Raw genomic sequence first — 18,440 nt, 5'->3', positions numbered from 1 at the left:
AAGGAAAAAAGGAGTCAGGAAGCACGTCATTGTTTACAAAAGAAACTTGTGCCGCTCACAAACCAAACCAGTCCAAAACAATTTCAAAACAATATAAAATAAAAACAAATAATTTCCAAATAATAATAATAATAAAAAAAAAACAATGTAAACAATGACGTGCTTCCTGATTCATCCTCCACGTGACGCGTGACCTTACCAATGAGCTTATGTCATCCCTCTCAAATCTCGTCACAGAGATTTAAGGAAGTGAACATTTGTAGTTAAAAAGTATATAAGTATTGTTTTGTTTCTAAAAATAATCAATCGTTTGCATTCAGAAGAACTTTATTTGTTGACTGGAGTCGTGTGAATTATTTTGATGCACCCTAAATATGCATTTTGGACCGTCAAAAAATGGAGGACATTCACTTGCATTGTTTAAAGGAGGAGGCCTGAAATGAAATCCTAAAAGTCTTAAATTCTGTATTGATGAAGAAAGAAACTCAGATACATCTTGGATGGCCTGAGTGTAGTAAATTATCAGCAAATTTTCATTTTTGGGTGAACTATTCCTTTAACCAAATTTTTGTTTTCCTCAAAGCTGCATATGAACGTAATTGACACGTTTTCCATAACTAAACTTTTGCTTCCCTTACAGATGTATAAAAATGTATATTATATATGTATATTCCTAACTAACCATTTGCTCCCCTACAGATGTTAATAAATCTAATGAAGTATATTGTGCCCTACTCGATACCACAGCAACAGTGCCCCACCCAAACCAAATGTGTGTACATGGTTGTTAATATTTTCTCCACAGGTGCTTTCAATGTCTAAGTTCCATACTTTCATAGAAGTGCATCTACAGCAATGGAAACACAGCAGCGCTCCCACAGAAGCTCCTTCACTATGCCCCCAAATACTCAATCCACTGCAGCAGCAGTGGTTTAAACTCCGCTCCCGCAGGAGCACCCCCCCCTTTTTACTATTCCATCTCCTCTTCTCCACTGCCACAGTATTGCCTTAACTCTGCTCCCGTAGGAGGCCCACTTTACTGCCGCAGCAGCATTTTACCATGCTTCTGCCGAAGCCTTTTTGGATTCACTTCTCAGCAGCTGCAGCTAGCATTACAGGAGATAGCGGTCACCACCTCCTCTTCTCAAAGCACCATATTTCCCTATCTATGGGTAGTCTATTAAGTGAGGCTACCTCTGCAAACAAGCCCCGTTCCTCTCGTTCTCATTCTCCCCGTTTGACTGCTTGCTGGGTTTACCCGTTCGAATGCCGTGAGCGCTCTCTCTCTATAGAGCAGTCTCCCATTCGAATCGCAGTGTGAGCCCTCCCTTTCGAACGCAGCATGAGCCAACTCTCATTTTCACCTTCCCTGTTCATATACCGTGAGCCCACCCACTTCTACGACGAGTGGTGGTCTCTCGTTTGAATTGCAGCATAGCCCTCTCGACCAGCCATCGTACAAGAATGCACCTTCAAACAAATGCTTAAAGCACTCCCTCTATACATATTTTGGGGAGAAGAACAATTCAGAAGCATCCGCCAAGCCAATTTACCAAATATAATTGTTGCTGGCTTGCTGTTCTAAATACTTCCTGCCATAGTCATGGTACTGTTCTTTCATCGTAACGCCTTTTTGGGGGTAATCAGGACTCGAGTCGAGTCTCGAGCTCCGAGCCCTCCAGTATACAGACAGCAAGCCAAATACGTTTACTGCTTCAACACAAGATTACATTAACATACGAACTACTGAAATGGAGTTAATTAACAGAGGTTCTGGAGGAGCATGTTCATTTTAATCTGACAAATCACAGCCCACGAGCAGGAGTATATAAGACGCTGCTTACCTGCTTCCTGTGACAACTCTCCTGACATCCCACCTCCACCCCATCTCCACATATTCTCTAGATTAATTATCTAATTAATAATCAGGGGTAATCAGGACTCGAGTCGAGTCTCGAGCTCCGAGCCCTCCAGTATACGGACAGCAAGCCAAATATGTTTACTGCTTCATCACAAGATTACATTAACATACAAACTACTGAACCCACTGTTTATGTATTTAGTACTATCAAAACTTTAACATATTATTTGGATTAGGGTTCTCCCACCTCCAAAATCCAAACTTAACCCCTGGTTACAATGACACATACTGAAGATATGAGTTAGTCTTTATTAAATCATAATGTTCTTTGTGTACAAACCCAGATAGCTGTTTTGAGTGACGTCTTCAAAAGAGCTTTTAGAAGGTTCCAGAGTTTTATAGACCAGAGCATCTTCAACAGGACTAGCCATAAACAACAGACCTGAAAAGAGAAAGAAAGGGAGAGAGAGAGACTGTTTTTTACTTGTTTAAGCTCTTTATTAAACATAGCTCCTTTAATTTGTTACTTTTAGAATAAAATAATAACTAATTAAATGCATAAATAAGCATAAATGCACAATCAGAAATAACAGGGACAGTGGTGGCTCAGTGGTTAAGGTTCTGGGTTACTGATCTGAAGGTTGGCAGTTCAAGCCTCAGCACTGCCAAGATGCCACTGTTGGGATCCAGGGGCACCATATCATGGCTGACCCTGCACTCTGACCCCAGCTTAGCTGGGATATATGAAAAAAAGAGTTTCACTGTAAATGTGTGATAAAATTAAATTAATAATACAAATTTATTATAATTATAACATCCACAGTGAATAGCAAACATTCACCATGAGTTTAAAAACACACACAAAAAAACTTTCATTAAACATAAATGTGTATAAGACCATCATCCAAAATCTAACAAAAACAATTTTTATTACCCCAACTACATTTAAAAGTTTCCATATTTCCAGTTAGTTTATAATAAGCATGTTCTATTTTCTAACTAGATTTTATCAATCCCTTAACAATTGATATTACATCAGTTGGCTAATTGCCTGACATTTTTTTACGACATAACTATATAGCCAATTTTGCTTCACCAGATAAACAAGTAAAACATGAACCTCCCTATTTTTAAACTAATATTTAGGGCTATAAAAAAAAAATTTAAAACACCTCTACCAACCTTCCACACCACTCCTCTATTTTTTGAAATAAGGGTACTAGTCTTTCACAATTTAGGAATAAATGATACAGAATAATTTAACCTTTCTTGTTTATCACAAAAAGGACACCTCTCCCCTATATTTGGATCCAGGTGTGCTCTGTGTCTGTTTAGTTATTATACCATGTACAAACCACCACTGTAGATCACCAGTCCTTCTCTCAATGAGGGTTTTGTAGGGTCCTTTAGTGAAAACATCTGATCCAAGCATACTTTGCCATTTAGATACTTTGAGCCTCTCGAGTGACTGAAGATATGACAATTTAACACACTTTACATAGGGTGCTTTTTTCTGGGTGTCATTAAACAATCCTAGTTGAGTTGTTTCAAAAGTTAGCAAGTTCTCTTCTATTTCTTGTCATCTTCTCACAGCTGCTGAGATTCTTAGCTTTGGAAAATTGTGTACATCATTTGTTTGTAAAGAAAGTCTATAATCTGATTAGAAAAATTTAAGAATTCTCAGCAGATATCCATCCATCCGCTGTGATTAAATGTCCCATTTTGGTTATACCAGCATTCAGCAGAGCCTTCCTCAGGTGTGCTGACTTTTAGATATTTAAGTCCACTGAGGACTGCACAACAAAGGCTCTTAATTTAGCCAGATACCTTCAGAAGCTTTAAGCTCCAGTGAACTATTGAACATTCTCCAAACTTTTTGCATTGACCTATAGAAAGATGTCAGTCCAATCAAGGTTTTCAGTTTCCATAAGAAATAAATGTCAATCCAGTGATATTCTGCCTGCCTTCTTCAAGAGGGCTCAGGCTACTCCAGACCAGCTCACTTTATCCCCAGAGGATTCTCTGAGCTGTCTGAAGTAGGAATGTCAAAAGTTGCTAATCTTCGGTTCCATGCATTACCGGTAGGACCGAGCACTGACTTTGATGCCCGTACTGTCTGACTGACTCAAGACTGCTTTCAAATGCTTACACACGAATTTGACATATTTGGGAAACAATGGATGCACAATTAATCTAAAATAGTGTGACTAATAAACCACAAAAGGATGCTATTTAATTAAATAAATATACTGTCTGCATGTGCTGCAGAGAGCTCATTCACTGTGAAGCGCATAGTGCCTGCAGACTTTGTTTATATAAATAAATCACAGCATTTTGCATTTTAATAAGCACACTGGGCCATTCAAACAACTGCTTATTCGGAGGTGTGAAGCTACCTTCAAAACACACAGAAATTAAATAGCCTTCATGTCATAATGAAAGCTTAATTCAACTTGCAAAAGAAATATGTTAATACTGAATGGTAAAATGTAATATTCACAACAATAATTACTATAATAATATTTAAGCAATATCTTACAAGCAGGAATGCTGGCAACAGAAATATTTTAATACTGTCTAGTAAAATGTAATATTCACTAAAATGTATTGTAAATGACCAACCAAACAGTTGTTGGTCACTTTAAATGTGTTTTACATACCTTAAGTACCTACGCTAAAAAAGGGGTAACACAAATTAGTGATGTCTTAGCAGAGTGAGAGTAATGTGTGCAGCTCCACATATTTCTGATTTCAAGATCAAAGAATCCTCTGGAAAATAGTTCAAATACGTATAATTTAACAGAACCCTTTGGCAAGAGGAGTGAGGTATGTTGTCTCAATTTGTGTTGCATTTTTTGTTTATTTCATTGTGGTTTAAAGTTTGTGTTAATGATTTGTTAAAATTTTTTGAAATGGTCTAAATCATCTGTTATGATCATTTATTTACATTTTGTGGCACTGTAAATATGTATCAAATTGATTTAATCCATTTTTATGTGAATTTTCATTTGTGTATATTTATTTTGTCATTTCTTTGTGTAGTTTCACAGTGCTACGTGGTTTTATAGTGATATTCTCACTAAGTGATGATAACCAAGTGCTCAAACGAGCAAAATAAAGTTAAAAGCATCCGTCAGAAACACTATGTGTCCCGTTTATTGAAGTCAAGGGGGCAGCTACATGTATACTCGCAACAATAATTACAATAATAATACTGTATTTAAGCAATATCTCACAAGCAAGTGTGCTGTATTATAAAAGTTTTTTACCAATGTTTTCATTTATACTGTGATGCTCTGTTGTGCAGCACTTAATTTGACAAAAAATAAAACCAATGTTGTGTTTTAGATTATGTTAGATTATGCTGTGAGGATCTTTACAGAAGCACTTTATTTGATTAAAAAAAAAAAAACGATTCTGGTGCTCAGAGCTCTGAAGCATCGGCCAGAAGGCAACAGTTCTAAAAGGTAGTGGGCAGAGTGAGTGGGGTCCAGAGTGATTTTTCCAGCCTTGTCCCTGTAGAGCCGAGGAGGGCGTGGCCAGGCTGGAATGAGACACACCCGGTCCCCAATCAGCCTAATGGGGCGCGCGAGGGATAAAGGCGGCCGGGGACGACAGTTAGAGAGAGAGAATTGCAGACAGCTGTACTGTGTGTTTTTGGTTGTGTGTTTTGTTTAAATTGTTTATTAAATTATTATTTAAGTTGTCAAGCCGGTTCTCGCCTCCTCCTTTCCACTGAACCCCCTTACACTCACTTTGTCTGAAAATACCCTTTTGTAGTAATATTTCAGTCCTAAAGTCTCTAGTTTTAGTGGGGGTGCCTAATTAGGTCATTTGAGCACTATGCTGAACTGCTGATATGAAAATTAGAGGTTAAAATGCAAAAGGAAGAGAGCATAGCACAGAGCAGTAAGCAAATCATCCAAACAGTAGCTGAGCAGGAAGTGAAGCCAATGAGCCCTCATTTAAATTAGTTTTATTAACCTATTTGCATAAGCAGCAATGATTTCATTCAGCTCCTGCAAAGCACCCTTACCACTTCCCAAGTACACCTGCTTCAGCAGCGTGTCACTCCCTGCTCCCGCAGGAGCACATTTATTATCCTGTATCAATTTCTCCACTGCTGCAGCAGTGCTTCACTACCTGCTCCAGCAGGAGCTCCTTTACCATCCTGTCTCATTTACTCCACTGCCACAGCAATGCTTCTCTCCATTCTCTCGCAGGGGCTCCTTTACTATTGTCTCATCTACTCTACTACAGCAGTGCTCCTGTAGGAGCACCCTTTACCACTGTCTTAACTAATCCACTACCGCTGCAGTATTTTACCAGGCTTCCACTGAAGCCCCTTTTGTCTATGCTTCACTGCAGCCTTAATGAGGCCGACTTTGCAACCGCAAGTCCCCTTTTCCTCCAACGCATTGGTACTAGCCTAGTACTTCACTGCAAAATCCTCTCCTCGGACAGTACGTGTAAGCCTGGTGACGCCGCAACCATGGTGCTTCTTCTATTGGCTCAATACATCTCAGAAGCAGCGCAAACATGCTGTCCAGGTTTCGCAACTGGTGTGTCTTTCTGGCCATGCGACTAAGCATCCCATGTCATCGTAACTGTGATGTGTTTTTCTACTTAACCATCTCATATTATGTCACCACCTATGCTAAATGAATCACTACCCTCTTTAGTGACTGACAACAACCTCTAAACAGTTCGCTATAACCCGCCATCTCAGCATCAATCATTTTCATACGAATATAGTATGTAGTATATAGTACATTGAACACCGTGCGGTCCCATGCTCTCATTTAAATGCAGTATAAATCCTTTTGCGCAAAAACTTGGCCCTTACCTCGAACGCTGTGTGATCACATGCTTGAGGATTCAGAGAGCTCATTAAAAATGCAGCATATATAATTTTCAAAAGAATTAAGTGCTCTTCTGTCAAATGCTGTATGGTCCCTTGCTTGAGGATTTAGCCTGTTCATATCGCTGAGTGAGCTCTCCTTTGAAATCATGCATTAATTATTTACATGCGAATAGAGTACAGGCTCTCTCGTCAAACGCTGTGCGGTCCCGTGCTTGAGGATTCAGCTCATTCGTATCACACAGAGAGCTCTTTTAAAATAAAGCATAAATAATGTTTATGTGAAACAGGTGCTCTGTTGTCGAACGCTGTGAGGTCCCATGCTTGAGAATTCAGCCCATTCGTATCACAGTGTGAGCTCTATTAAAATACAGCTTAGATAATTTTGACCTGAAATGGGTGCTCTCCATGTTCTAGAGCAGCTTTACTCATTTCATTCGAATGTAGTGTGGGCTCACCCATTCGAATGCAGTGTGAGTCACCATGTTCAGGCCTTGGGCTCTCCCGTTCGAATCACAGCATGGGCTCACCCATTCAAATGCAACACGGGCTCTCCGGTTGGCACTGCAGTGAGGGCTCTCCCGTTTGAAGCACTGAGAGGGCTTTCCCATACGAATGCAAAGAGGACCTTCATTCAAATGCATTCTGGGCTTAGACATTCTACATTTCTTAATAGTTTCCTAACCCCAGGCTGACCCTAGCATGAGGCTGCCTCCACAAGTGGCAACTGCTTTGTCTACTATCTGTTGCACTTTGGCCCTGCTTATTTCAGCCTATTACCGTGGCTAAAGGTTTTACTTTTTGAACTGATACCATTGTGGATTATACCTTTCCTATTTTTGGGATATCTCTTCTGTTCATCTACTTGGATTATATCTCCTCAAAAGATTTCTGTTACTTTGTTCTAAGTTGTTAATAAACTTGATTTTTTTCTGGACACTGCCCATTGTTCTTCTGAAGTCTCTGCACTTTGGGTTCATCACCTCTCTCGTGGCATACTGGTAGATTGTCCGGCTGTGAAGCCGTCGACCTGAGTTCACCAAGCCAAAAATATGGACCCAGCAGAGACCACCAGTGTTCGTGACATAATCACCATGGTTACTCAGTACGGGGCTACTATTCAGTGCCATGAGGCAGCGCTAGCCCAACAGGAGACCCACATGGCTAACCATTCCCAAGCATTGAAAGGGATACTGGCATCTCTCCATGAACTCTTCCATCGAGTGCCTCCAGTTCCAGCCTTTGCCTCTCCAGCTGCTCCATGACGCTTCTCTGGAGACCCCAGTGCCTGCAGAAGATTCTTAACGCAATGCTCCCTCACGTTCAAACTGCAGCCATCTTCGTTTCCCTCAGACCGTTCCAAGATTGCTTACATTATCTCCCTTCTCTCAGGTAGAGCCCTAGCTTGGGATACTGTGGTGTGGGAGGTACAGAGTCATGTGTGTACCAGCTATTCTTTGTTCACAGAGGAGTTCAAGCAAGTCTTTGATCATCCTGTCAGCAGCCACGAAGCCTCCAAGCGACTTCTTCATCTTCAGCAAGGTGATCGCAGCATCACCGAGTTTGCCATCCAGTTTTGCACGTTCACTGCAGGAAGCGGTTGGAACAACGAGGCACCAATGGTGACTTTCCAGAATGGATTGTTGGAGGCAATTCAAGATGGTCTAGCGGCACGCGAACCCACCAACAATCTTGAGGCTCTCACTGAGATGGCTGTGTGCTTGGATAACCATCTGAGGGAGAGAAAACTGTACTGTAGGTTCCCTGGCACCCCACTAGCGACGTCCATTATTGCTGAATGTTCTTGCACCATTGAAAGGCTCTTATCCTCCCAAGAGACCCCTAAACCTATGCAGCTGGGAAACATCAGAATATCCCAAACTAAACGTGAGTGTCGCATGGGAGAACGATGCTGTTTATGCCACCAAATTTGGTCTCTACCTCTTTATCATGCTTTCCAGGGGAGATTGGCAGCATTCCCTCCAGGCCTTGATGGACTCGGGCACAGCAGGAAATTTCATGGACCTCTCATTATCCAAAAGACTCAACATACCCAACAAACTCTTCCTGTCTCCTCTAGTGGTTACTGTGCTGGATGGTTGACCCTTGGGTCATGGTAATGTCTCCCATCTTACCACCAACTTGCCACCAGGTTCTTCAGTGGAGACACTCATCATGACTCACCTGTCACCAAGGCAAGACACGTACTGTCGAGTTTCTCCAGCGGTGCTTCTGGTGGCCAACTATGAAGGAGGATGTTAGGACATTTGTTGCAGCCTACCCCACATGTAATCAAGGTAAGGTGCCTCATTGGTTACCTCAGGGTTTTCTCCACCCGCTTTCCATCCCACACCACCCCTGGTCACACCTCTATATGGACTTTATCACTGGATTGCCGCCATCCTGAGGTAATACTGTTATCCTCGTTATTGTTGATCAGTTCTCTAAGACCTGCAGATTTATTCCCCTGGCAAAATGACCTACCGCTAAAGAAACTGCTGAATTGCTAGTAAACCATGTTTTTCAAGTCTTTGGCATACCACAGGACATTGTTATTGATTGAGGTCCCTAGTTTTCTTCTTGGTTCTGGCGTGCCTTTTGCCAGCTCATCCGGGCTAAAACGATTCTGTCCTCTGGCTACCATCCGGTGTCCAATGGCCAAACAGAGAGGTTGAACCAGGAACTTGAGACAACCCTGAGGTGTATGGCTGCCACTAACCCATCCTCCAGGGCATCCCATGTTTCTTCCTTTGAATGTCAGCTGGAATTTCTTCTACCTCTCTTCCACTCGGACCAAGGCTCGGTCTGACTTGGAGAAAGGCCGACTCAATCTTCTCAAAGCATCGCAGCAATATCAAACTCAGGCCAACTGTCAATGCAGACTAGCTCCCAACCTGCGTCCAGGACAGAGGGTTTGGCTTTCCTCCAAAGACCTTGCCTTGCGGGTTGAGTACCACAAACTGACTCCTTGCTACATTGGTCCCTTCAGAGTAGCAAGGAAAGTCAGCCCAGTCACTTACCATTTGAACTTACCAAAATCCATGAGAATAAACCTCTCATTCCATGTCTCTCTACTAAAACCTGTTGTTTCTTGCCCTTTTACTCCAGCAGATATACCTTCCCTCCCCCACGAATCATTGGGCCAGCCAGCTTACACGGTCCATCGACTACTGGATTCCTGACTGGTCTGGCGATCGCTAAAGTATCTGGTGGACTGGGAAGGCTATGGCCAAGAGGAGCGCTCCTGGATTACTGCAAGGGACATCTTGGACCCTAAACTGGTCCAGGAATTCCACACCCATCGACCTGATCATCCTGGTAGGAACGTCAGGAGCAATTTCAAGTGGGGGGGGGGTTCCTGTTAGGATCATGGACTGGTTATTCTCTGATTTTCCACTAGAGGGCCTCAGTGTCGTTATTTGTCATTGCTTTCACCTGTGCCTTGTTTCCTTTTGTGTATTTAAGTTGAGTTTGTTCCATGCTTCTTTGCTTGGTGTTTGGTCTAGGTCATGTTTAGTTTCTCATGTTTTTTTTTTCTCTGTAGGTATTATCTTTTGTAATTTTGCCTTTTCTGGATATTATGTTGCCTAAAGGATTGTGACTTTTACTTCTAACTGAAACCTTTGTGCATTATGTGTTTTCCCAATTTTGTGGATATACTCTTGTGTTTTTGCCTTTTTGATATTACTTTGCCTAAAGGACTATGTTTTACTTTTTGAACTGATACCATTGTGGATTAAACCTTTCCTGTTTTTGGGATATCTCTTCTATTCATCTACTTGGATTATATCTGCGTCAAGGATTTCTGTTACTTCGTTCTAAGTTGTGATCTTTTTTCCTGGACACTGCCCATTTTTCTGTGAAGTCTCTGCACTTTGGGTTCATCACCTCTCTCATGGCACACTGGTAGAGTGTATGGCTGTGAAGCTGCTGACCTGAGTTCAAGCCCCAGCTCTGACAACTCCTGGTGTTTCCACCATTGCTTGTCTCTCTGTTAGAAGTAGATGGGTCCTCTTCGAAGTGTTTATGCCCCTAATCTCTGCATTCAAAACACTGCATGCTCTCAGTACTTGTGAATACCATATAGGAGTTTTCTCTGTGAATGATACAAAAAGAACTTCCACTCTGGCAAACTCAAAAACATGTATACATGTCATCTGAAAGAAAGAACATGTTTAATGGCACTATTCTTACATCCCAAGGGAATGATTCTAACCGGGCTTTAGCTCTTTCCAGACAGTTCTTTCGTAATATTCGAAACAAACGACAGCCCATCAGAGATGTTTTTCTCCCAATTTGGAATGCCCAATTCCCACTACTTAGTACGTCCTCGTGGTAGCGTGGTTACTCACCTCAATCCGGGTGGCAGAGGACAAGTCTCAGTTGCCTCTGCTTCTAAGACCGTCAGTCCGCGCATTTTATCACTTGGCTCATTGTGCATGACACTGTGGAGACTCCCAGCATGTGGAGGCTTATGCTACACTCTGTGATCCACACACAACTTACCACATGCCCCATTGATAGCGAGAACCACTAATCGCGACCATGAGGAGGTTACCCCATGTGACTCAATCCTCCCTAGCAACCGGGCCAATTTTGGTTGCTTAGGAGACCTGGCTGGAGCCACTCAGCACACCCTGGATTTGAACTCAAGACTTCAGGGGTGCTAGTCAGCGTCAATACTCGCTGAGCTACCCAGGCCCCCTCAGAGATGGTTATTTTATTTGCTGGAGTAGAAAGTGGGGTTACCAGAAGGAAAGTTTCTTTCACCTATAATCTGCTCACAACCAACTGAGTGATTAAGGCTTCAAACAATGACTGCTTTATTCATATGGGAGGCTGATACGATATTTTAGAAACCAACTTTCTCCCCAGCGACTACAAGCAGGTATTCAACCATCACACCGTCCTTCGGCATGCACCTGCACCCAATAAGGAGGGACAGGGATGGCATTCCAAGCAATTGGAACATAACTTTACACCAAAAACTATCAGCACTTCTTCTTGTATAACTAATGAGGGGGAAAAAGAGAAGGAAAAAAAGAGCAGAAAGTTAAAAGAGTGACAAAATGCTCAAAGCCGCATTTGTTATACACAGAGCAGCACACCCAGAGAGTGACCCTTTAAAGTATTTAGTGGACAAACACCAACTAAACTCTTCAATTCAGGCAGGCAAAACTTACACAAAAACCAAACACAACCACAGAAGAATATCTCCTATTGGCCAAGCAAACTCAAAGAAAAAACAAATTGAACTACTTTCAAAAAGACAGAATATAAATTGGCACCATATCTGACCAAAATTAAGTATCGTGTGCGTGAGCACAGTCTGGCTGTAGAGACGGGTCGATGCAGATAGAGCTGTAGACCCAGAGAGAACAGACTGTGTTCACACTGCACTAAAGGAGTCATAGAGGATGAAGTTCACTTCCTTACTGAGTGCAGTAAATATGAGACCATTAGAAACACACACTTTACACTCATTGGACAGATACTGCCTAAATTCAGCAGAATGAGTAATACAGAGAAATTGTCATATGTTCTTGGATAGAAGGCTTAATGTATAGATTTAGCAGCAGAGTATGTGTTCTCCTTTCATTATCTGAGGGAGAGAGGGTGACCCATCACTAAATACTGAAAGTGTTAGTTTAATTTATTGTTACTTGTTCTGTTTAGTTACTTGTATTTACATTTTGTACCTGTACGTTTTATTATTTTATAAATATGTAATACATGTTTTTTTTTTTTTCTTTTTTTTTTTTTTTTTTAATGAATGCTTTGGCAACAATGTTCATTGGGAGACCAGCTTAAACCAGGTAAGACCAGCAATAAAAATAAAAATAAAAAACAATTCTGCACCACTAGAATTATTATTTATATTTATCAGGCTGAATGATCGACACCAGGGGAATAACAATACAGCCCATTGAACAGACTGTTTGTCTACACCTCAAAGCCCCAATTGCATTCATGTCAAATTAAATATGCTGTCCACCCTTGCTAAGGGGTATAGTTGATTCTGCATATTAAGCTAGGTTATGAGACATAATTTACTCCATAAACAAAAATACTACTGACTTCCCCTTTAATATATTGTCAGAAATTTTCTTAATATACTGGTCCATTTATTGGTCCAGTCATGGAAAAATAATTCAATATGTCATAATACTTAAACTTCTTTATATTTGCTTCTAACTGTAAATGTAATGTCTAGTAAATCTGATTCTGTTTGAAAGAGTGAAACACAAACCTCTCGCTCCCAGTATTCAACCTCAGTATCTTTAAATTAAACCAGTTGAATTACCTTTCCAGTTGTAGGTTCCCGGAGCTCCAAAGAGGATGTAGTTGTTGTCAGGTGTGAAACTGGCAGACATACCCTGCTGACAGAATCCAAAGTGCTCATGACCTTGACGTCGACCCTCACAGAACTTCCACTCCCCCCCGTCAAAGTCATCTCGCTCTTTCAGGTCTTCACTCAACACATAACAGCGTCCGATCGGGTCTCGGGTCTCATATGACTGGTTCACATGTTGTCTGAGCTCATAGAGGTGAGCACATGTCTGTATGATGAAATTATAACACACAGTAATGTTCATAACCATCTCAGCACATATTTATTGCACATTGCAAATAGGTGTTGTTTGCAAAATTATATAAATGCAAAAACCCAGTTTTATTATGTATTTGCTTTTACAAGTATGCTATGTATTTACTATGTTTATTTTACTCATATGTAATCTTACAAGTTGATTATATGTTACCTTGTTTTTGATAATTTACCATAAATGCCTTATTAGTTTGATGTATTTACTTTGATTGAAATACTCATAATGCAGTACCTTTGAATGACCAGAAGATGGCAACAATGTATTCATTTTGAGAAATTGCAGGAACCAAATAACCTTGAAAGTAAGCAGTATATGTGCAGGGGCAGATTTAGCAATAAGCAAAGATAGGCAACCTCCTAGGTTCCCCAGAAGCTAAGGGCCCCCTAAAAATACAAATTATATATATATATATATATATATATATATATATATATATATATATATATATATCAATGGCCTTCTATATTCAAAGTCTTCTCTGCTGGCCTAACATGCAAAATAAATACATTTGAAAGCGAAGAGCACGAGATCTTGCTGACGAGTTGACTGTCATTACTGCTGCTATCGCCATTGAGAAAGAGATCCTTATGGATTTAAAAACCTAAGATGTTCTGCATGTTCTGCAAGACACAAGTGTCTGACTGGCAAGTTTCTAAAAACTTTAAACTGTTTAGATGCTGCTGACAGTGCTAGACCTACCACTTGTGTTTTATGCCGTTGTAGCACTCGTGGGTGATATTGCTTCAATGACTATTAAATTCCACCATACAAAGAGTGCAAATGACATGTTTAACTTCCCACACATTTGTGAGTAAGTGAGAAATAGAGAGAGACCGAGAGAGAGAGGGGAAGGGAGCTGCGCTTTTGCTCTGATCTGATCAGCTCCTGTTCCAATCAGGTTTTAGAAAATCACACCGAACAGAATGACACATGTTGATGCCAAATTGAATATATGCATTACTACAGCGTTAAAAAAATAACGTTAAATGTTGTATTTAATTAATCGCATGATTTAAATGAGCTTTCCAGGGGGTCTCCTGTTGCATTCAGGGGGTCTGAGACCCCCTAGACCCGATGTAGTTCGCACCATGACCACAGCTGTAATAAGATTTTCTAATACAGCTGCTGAGGGAGTGACTGTAAATTTGGCATCTTTTCTCTTCTGACTGTCAGAGTCCACCGCTCTCTATTTTTTTTCCTCTTGTGGAAAGTCGTGGAAACTTAATAGTGCTGTTGGAGCAGATTTGTAAGCAAAAATAATATTTGCTGGGGTCTTCCATTCACCACTTTAGAAGTTTACCCGGCAATTGTTTTCTGCATTCCAAAAGACGGAGGTGTAAAAAATGTTTATAGAGACCATGTTGTTGAAGCTAATGTTGATCAAACCCCCAGAGTCAACTTTTAGTTAGATACCTTGTAAATAGTTCATTCAAGTTGATGTAGGAAAAGTGCATTCAAGAAAAAGGGAGACTGAGAAAGAAAAAGGCATTGTATTGGTATGTATTGTAGTTTATGGTTGCCAGATTGTGTTTTTCATATAATGCATTGTTAAACATAATAATTCACTACTTTTTAGAAAGTTGGCACAACCAGGGGGCAAGACACAACCACGGACACATTTTTGTCACAGTCTAGTGCTGTCACAGAGACCGATGAGTTATCTCTGGACACTTATTTCAGTGAAATATTTCAGGGAGTAGGAATATTTTCTCCATACCATTCCATAAAAATCACTTACAGCACCTTTAAGGGAAAATCGAGGCCCAAATAGCACATGTACATCTCCAAGAATTTCATAAGGAACGCATTGCATTCTAATTAACATCTGATAAACATCTTAAAAAGATCAGATTTACAGACATTCTAAATCATAAACGTCTTAAAGACGTCTGCTAAATATCCTTTTGACATCCAAAAGGAAAGGTCTTATAGAGGTAATGCAGATAATACGTCTTCCAGATGTAAACACACACATCAAATAGATTTCTGGGTGATGTACGTGTGCTATCAGGGGGTAAACTGAAGAGGGGCCCTTTCCTGTACTTTGCATAGGGCCCTCAAATCACTAAATCCGCCGGTATGTGTGATAAGTGTCTGGCTTCAACATGCAGCTGTGTTTTTTTAATCTCAAAAAGATAAAGAGAGAAAAGTTTTGCAACTGCCTTGAACTGGTTTAAACTGTTTTGTTATGTATTTGCATGTAGAATAGAAGAAAATATACTAGACATACATGTACAAGAGAGAATGGAGTATGTATGAAAATGTTTATAGATGAAACGGCAGAGACTTCAAAGATAGAGATCCATGAGAAGAAATCATCTGGCTAAGAAATTGCAAAAGAGGGTTTTAAAGGCTCTCTCGAAGCTGCAATTGGCATCATCCAGAAAACCCCTAGACTTTGAAAAAATTACTTCAAGTATATACTGTAAGGACTGATGAATTGATGGAACATTAGATTTGGCATCGATTTAAACACCACTGTTGCTCTGCTGAGATTATAAATTGTCTCCCTTCGTTTCGTGGCAGTGTATCATGTGATGTAATTTTCATGTACAGCACTGCTAAAAAGACCAACTTAACCAGCATAAAATTACCATTTGATGCTGGTCTAGGCTGGTTTATGCTAGCTAGTGCTGGTTTGGTGCTGGTCTAGCTGGTGGACCAGAACACAAAACACAACATAAGCTGGTGAACAGCAATGCTAGTCTTTTCAGCAGGGTGGTGCATACCAGCTAACTTCGAGCTCTGGCAATTACTTCATTCTTTGCCATTTGGAGGTCATTCAGTCTTTTGAAAAGTTACAAGTATATTATATACTCACCACCACTTTTCCACCAATGCCCTGGCTTTTAACCGTAACACCCAACCACTGGTTGTGTTTGCTCTCTCGCTCCACACTCACTGAAAAAAACAAACAACATTTTTCCTGTAATACAGTTTTGTAGAACTAAGACCTCATCACATCACACTAATAGAAATTAAGATACAGCTGTTTTAACCAGTGTGAAATACCATTTCCATCGATGTCAACTTGTTCACACTTCTCTGTTGTGACTGGACAGCGGTACAGGGCACCAGGGCGACTGTTCCTCAAACTTCCCACACCTCTAGCTTGAGGAGCTCCAACTAAAATCCTGCAGAAAAACAGAATGATTAACTCTGTAAATACTGCTTCTCAGGGTGGCCAACTCTCACTCATTTGGCACTTTCAGACAAGCTTTCAGGCTCTGTCTCGCAGTCTCACACTACCCAAATAAATCTCATGCCAAATAACAAGACAGTTTAATTTAATGTAAAATAAAGCATAGCAACAAATATTGCTTGTAAGATTTTTCCATCAGCATGAGACTTTAATTTTTGGTCCACCAAAGCAAATTCAGCACCATAATGCACATCAGTATGGGAGTGCCAATTAAAAAAGTAAGAAGCAATAAATTATCAATCTATTAATTTGAAAATAAAAACGTGGATAAATAAAGCAATTTATAAATGGGCAAATAAATAGACACATTTAAATGTGTTTATTTAATTCACAATTAAAAATTTAATTATATTTACAATTAAATTGAGCATTAATAAATCATGTATTTAATTTATGTTTAAAATGCAAATAAATGTAACAATAAAATAGCACATTGTCATTTTTAAATGCACCTTTTAAATTGTGTTTTAAAAATGCATTTGGCAATTGCTTTACTTCATTCATTTGCCAGTTGCTTTTCTTTGTCTATTTGCCAATGGCTTTTCTTTTTCATTTACTTTGGCTTTTCTTTTTCATTTTACTTTGGGAGCAACCAATGAACTTTCGACTCAGATTTAAGACACACACCCTCTCCCACATCCCACTTGAAGTAGATGTAAGATGGTCTGTCTTTGGACGGCTATTGATAGAGGTTTAGGTCTATGAAGCCCGCACAAATGTAACAGACCTGAGGTGTATCAGAAGTTAATGGTCACTTGTTGCTGCTGCAGTTAAATGCCGAGCATGGTCAGGAAGGGTAATTAATGAATTAGTTAGTAATTAATTGCAGTTATGTAACCAACCAACTTTAAAAGGGTCATGACATGAGGAATCACATTTTCCTTGATCTTTTGACATATAATTGTACTATAAAAACATACTGTAAGTTTCAAAACAGAAAACTTCCTCCTTAATAGAAAAAGAGCATTTATTTAAACCAAGCTGCAAAAATGGCTCATTTGGAATTTGTGGAACTTGTGACGTCACAAGAACCAAATACATCTGCATATGACTGCTTCTTCAGCAAGACATCAATGCCTATTTTTCGTCATTGCACCCTTGGCCCCGCCCACTGGTGCTCAGTCTGTCACAGAGGTGAAGAGGAGAGAGATGGGCCTGTCATGGGAGATTCATTAAAGTGGACTTTCACAGGACACCTTCATGTGTCTGTCTGGATTTAAATGTAATTTTACATAAACATGCACTAGACAAACAGCTTTGACCGTTATTATACATCTTGCACCACTTTTAAAAGATGCAATGTCAAGTTATAACTCTATAAAGGATCCCCTATTGTGTTTCGTTCAGCTGTGTTGTCTTGCTGTTGTGCTGTTTGGAAGGCGTCATGCACCCATATGTGCTATTTTTAATTGTTGTTCTTTTGAAAACATGTAAACATCTTTGATCGTTTTGATGCATTTCTGGCGATGTGTGCCGCGTTTTTAGAGCGGTACTAGCACAACTTTTAAAAACGTGTCTCATTCTGCTGCTGCCACTGACTGGGTGAAACACATGCAGTCCTGTGTGTAAACAAACCTGGAAAATGTGAGATGTGAAGACAAGCATCTCAGCTTTGACCTGTTGAAGCACCCAACATCACCATGTATTGTATATCGTTTAAGTATTCAGAAGATTTCAGTGTGGATTGCTTGTGAAACAATATGATTCAAGCTTTGCAAAGGAACTGTTAGATGAAAAGATGGGGCAGTTAACATTGGATTATTGGATGAAAAACCGTAAGTAACCAATTTCATTCATGAATATTTCATAAGTCATTACTGTTTGATAGTTTATGCTGTGCTTGACCGAACAGTTTTATACATTCAGATGAAATGTGTTGGTTGTACATGATGTGTTAACCCTAAAATG

At 40.1% G+C, this 18,440-nt stretch overlaps 1 protein-coding gene across 3 annotated transcripts in view; it reads right to left on the bottom strand.

The window, feature by feature from the left end:
• itga7 (integrin, alpha 7) overlaps window positions 1-18,440 on the bottom strand; it is a 191,252-nt gene that overhangs the window by 142,277 nt on the left and 30,535 nt on the right. For all 3 annotated transcript variants that reach the window (XM_051672272.1, XM_051672273.1, XM_051672274.1), the window contains exons 2-5: window positions 16,343-16,464; window positions 16,152-16,231; window positions 13,027-13,282; window positions 2,202-2,303 (exon numbers count right to left, since the gene is read on the bottom strand). In XM_051672272.1, coding sequence (XP_051528232.1) covers window positions 2,202-2,303; window positions 13,027-13,282; window positions 16,152-16,231; window positions 16,343-16,464 — 560 coding nt within the window. The remainder of the gene's footprint in view (window positions 1-2,201; window positions 2,304-13,026; window positions 13,283-16,151; window positions 16,232-16,342; window positions 16,465-18,440) is intronic.

This window comes from Myxocyprinus asiaticus, chromosome 35 (assembly GCF_019703515.2).
Source record: "Myxocyprinus asiaticus isolate MX2 ecotype Aquarium Trade chromosome 35, UBuf_Myxa_2, whole genome shotgun sequence".
Lineage (NCBI taxonomy): Eukaryota > Metazoa > Chordata > Actinopteri > Cypriniformes > Catostomidae > Myxocyprinus > Myxocyprinus asiaticus.
This window is presented reverse-complemented; position numbering and strand designations above follow the sequence as displayed.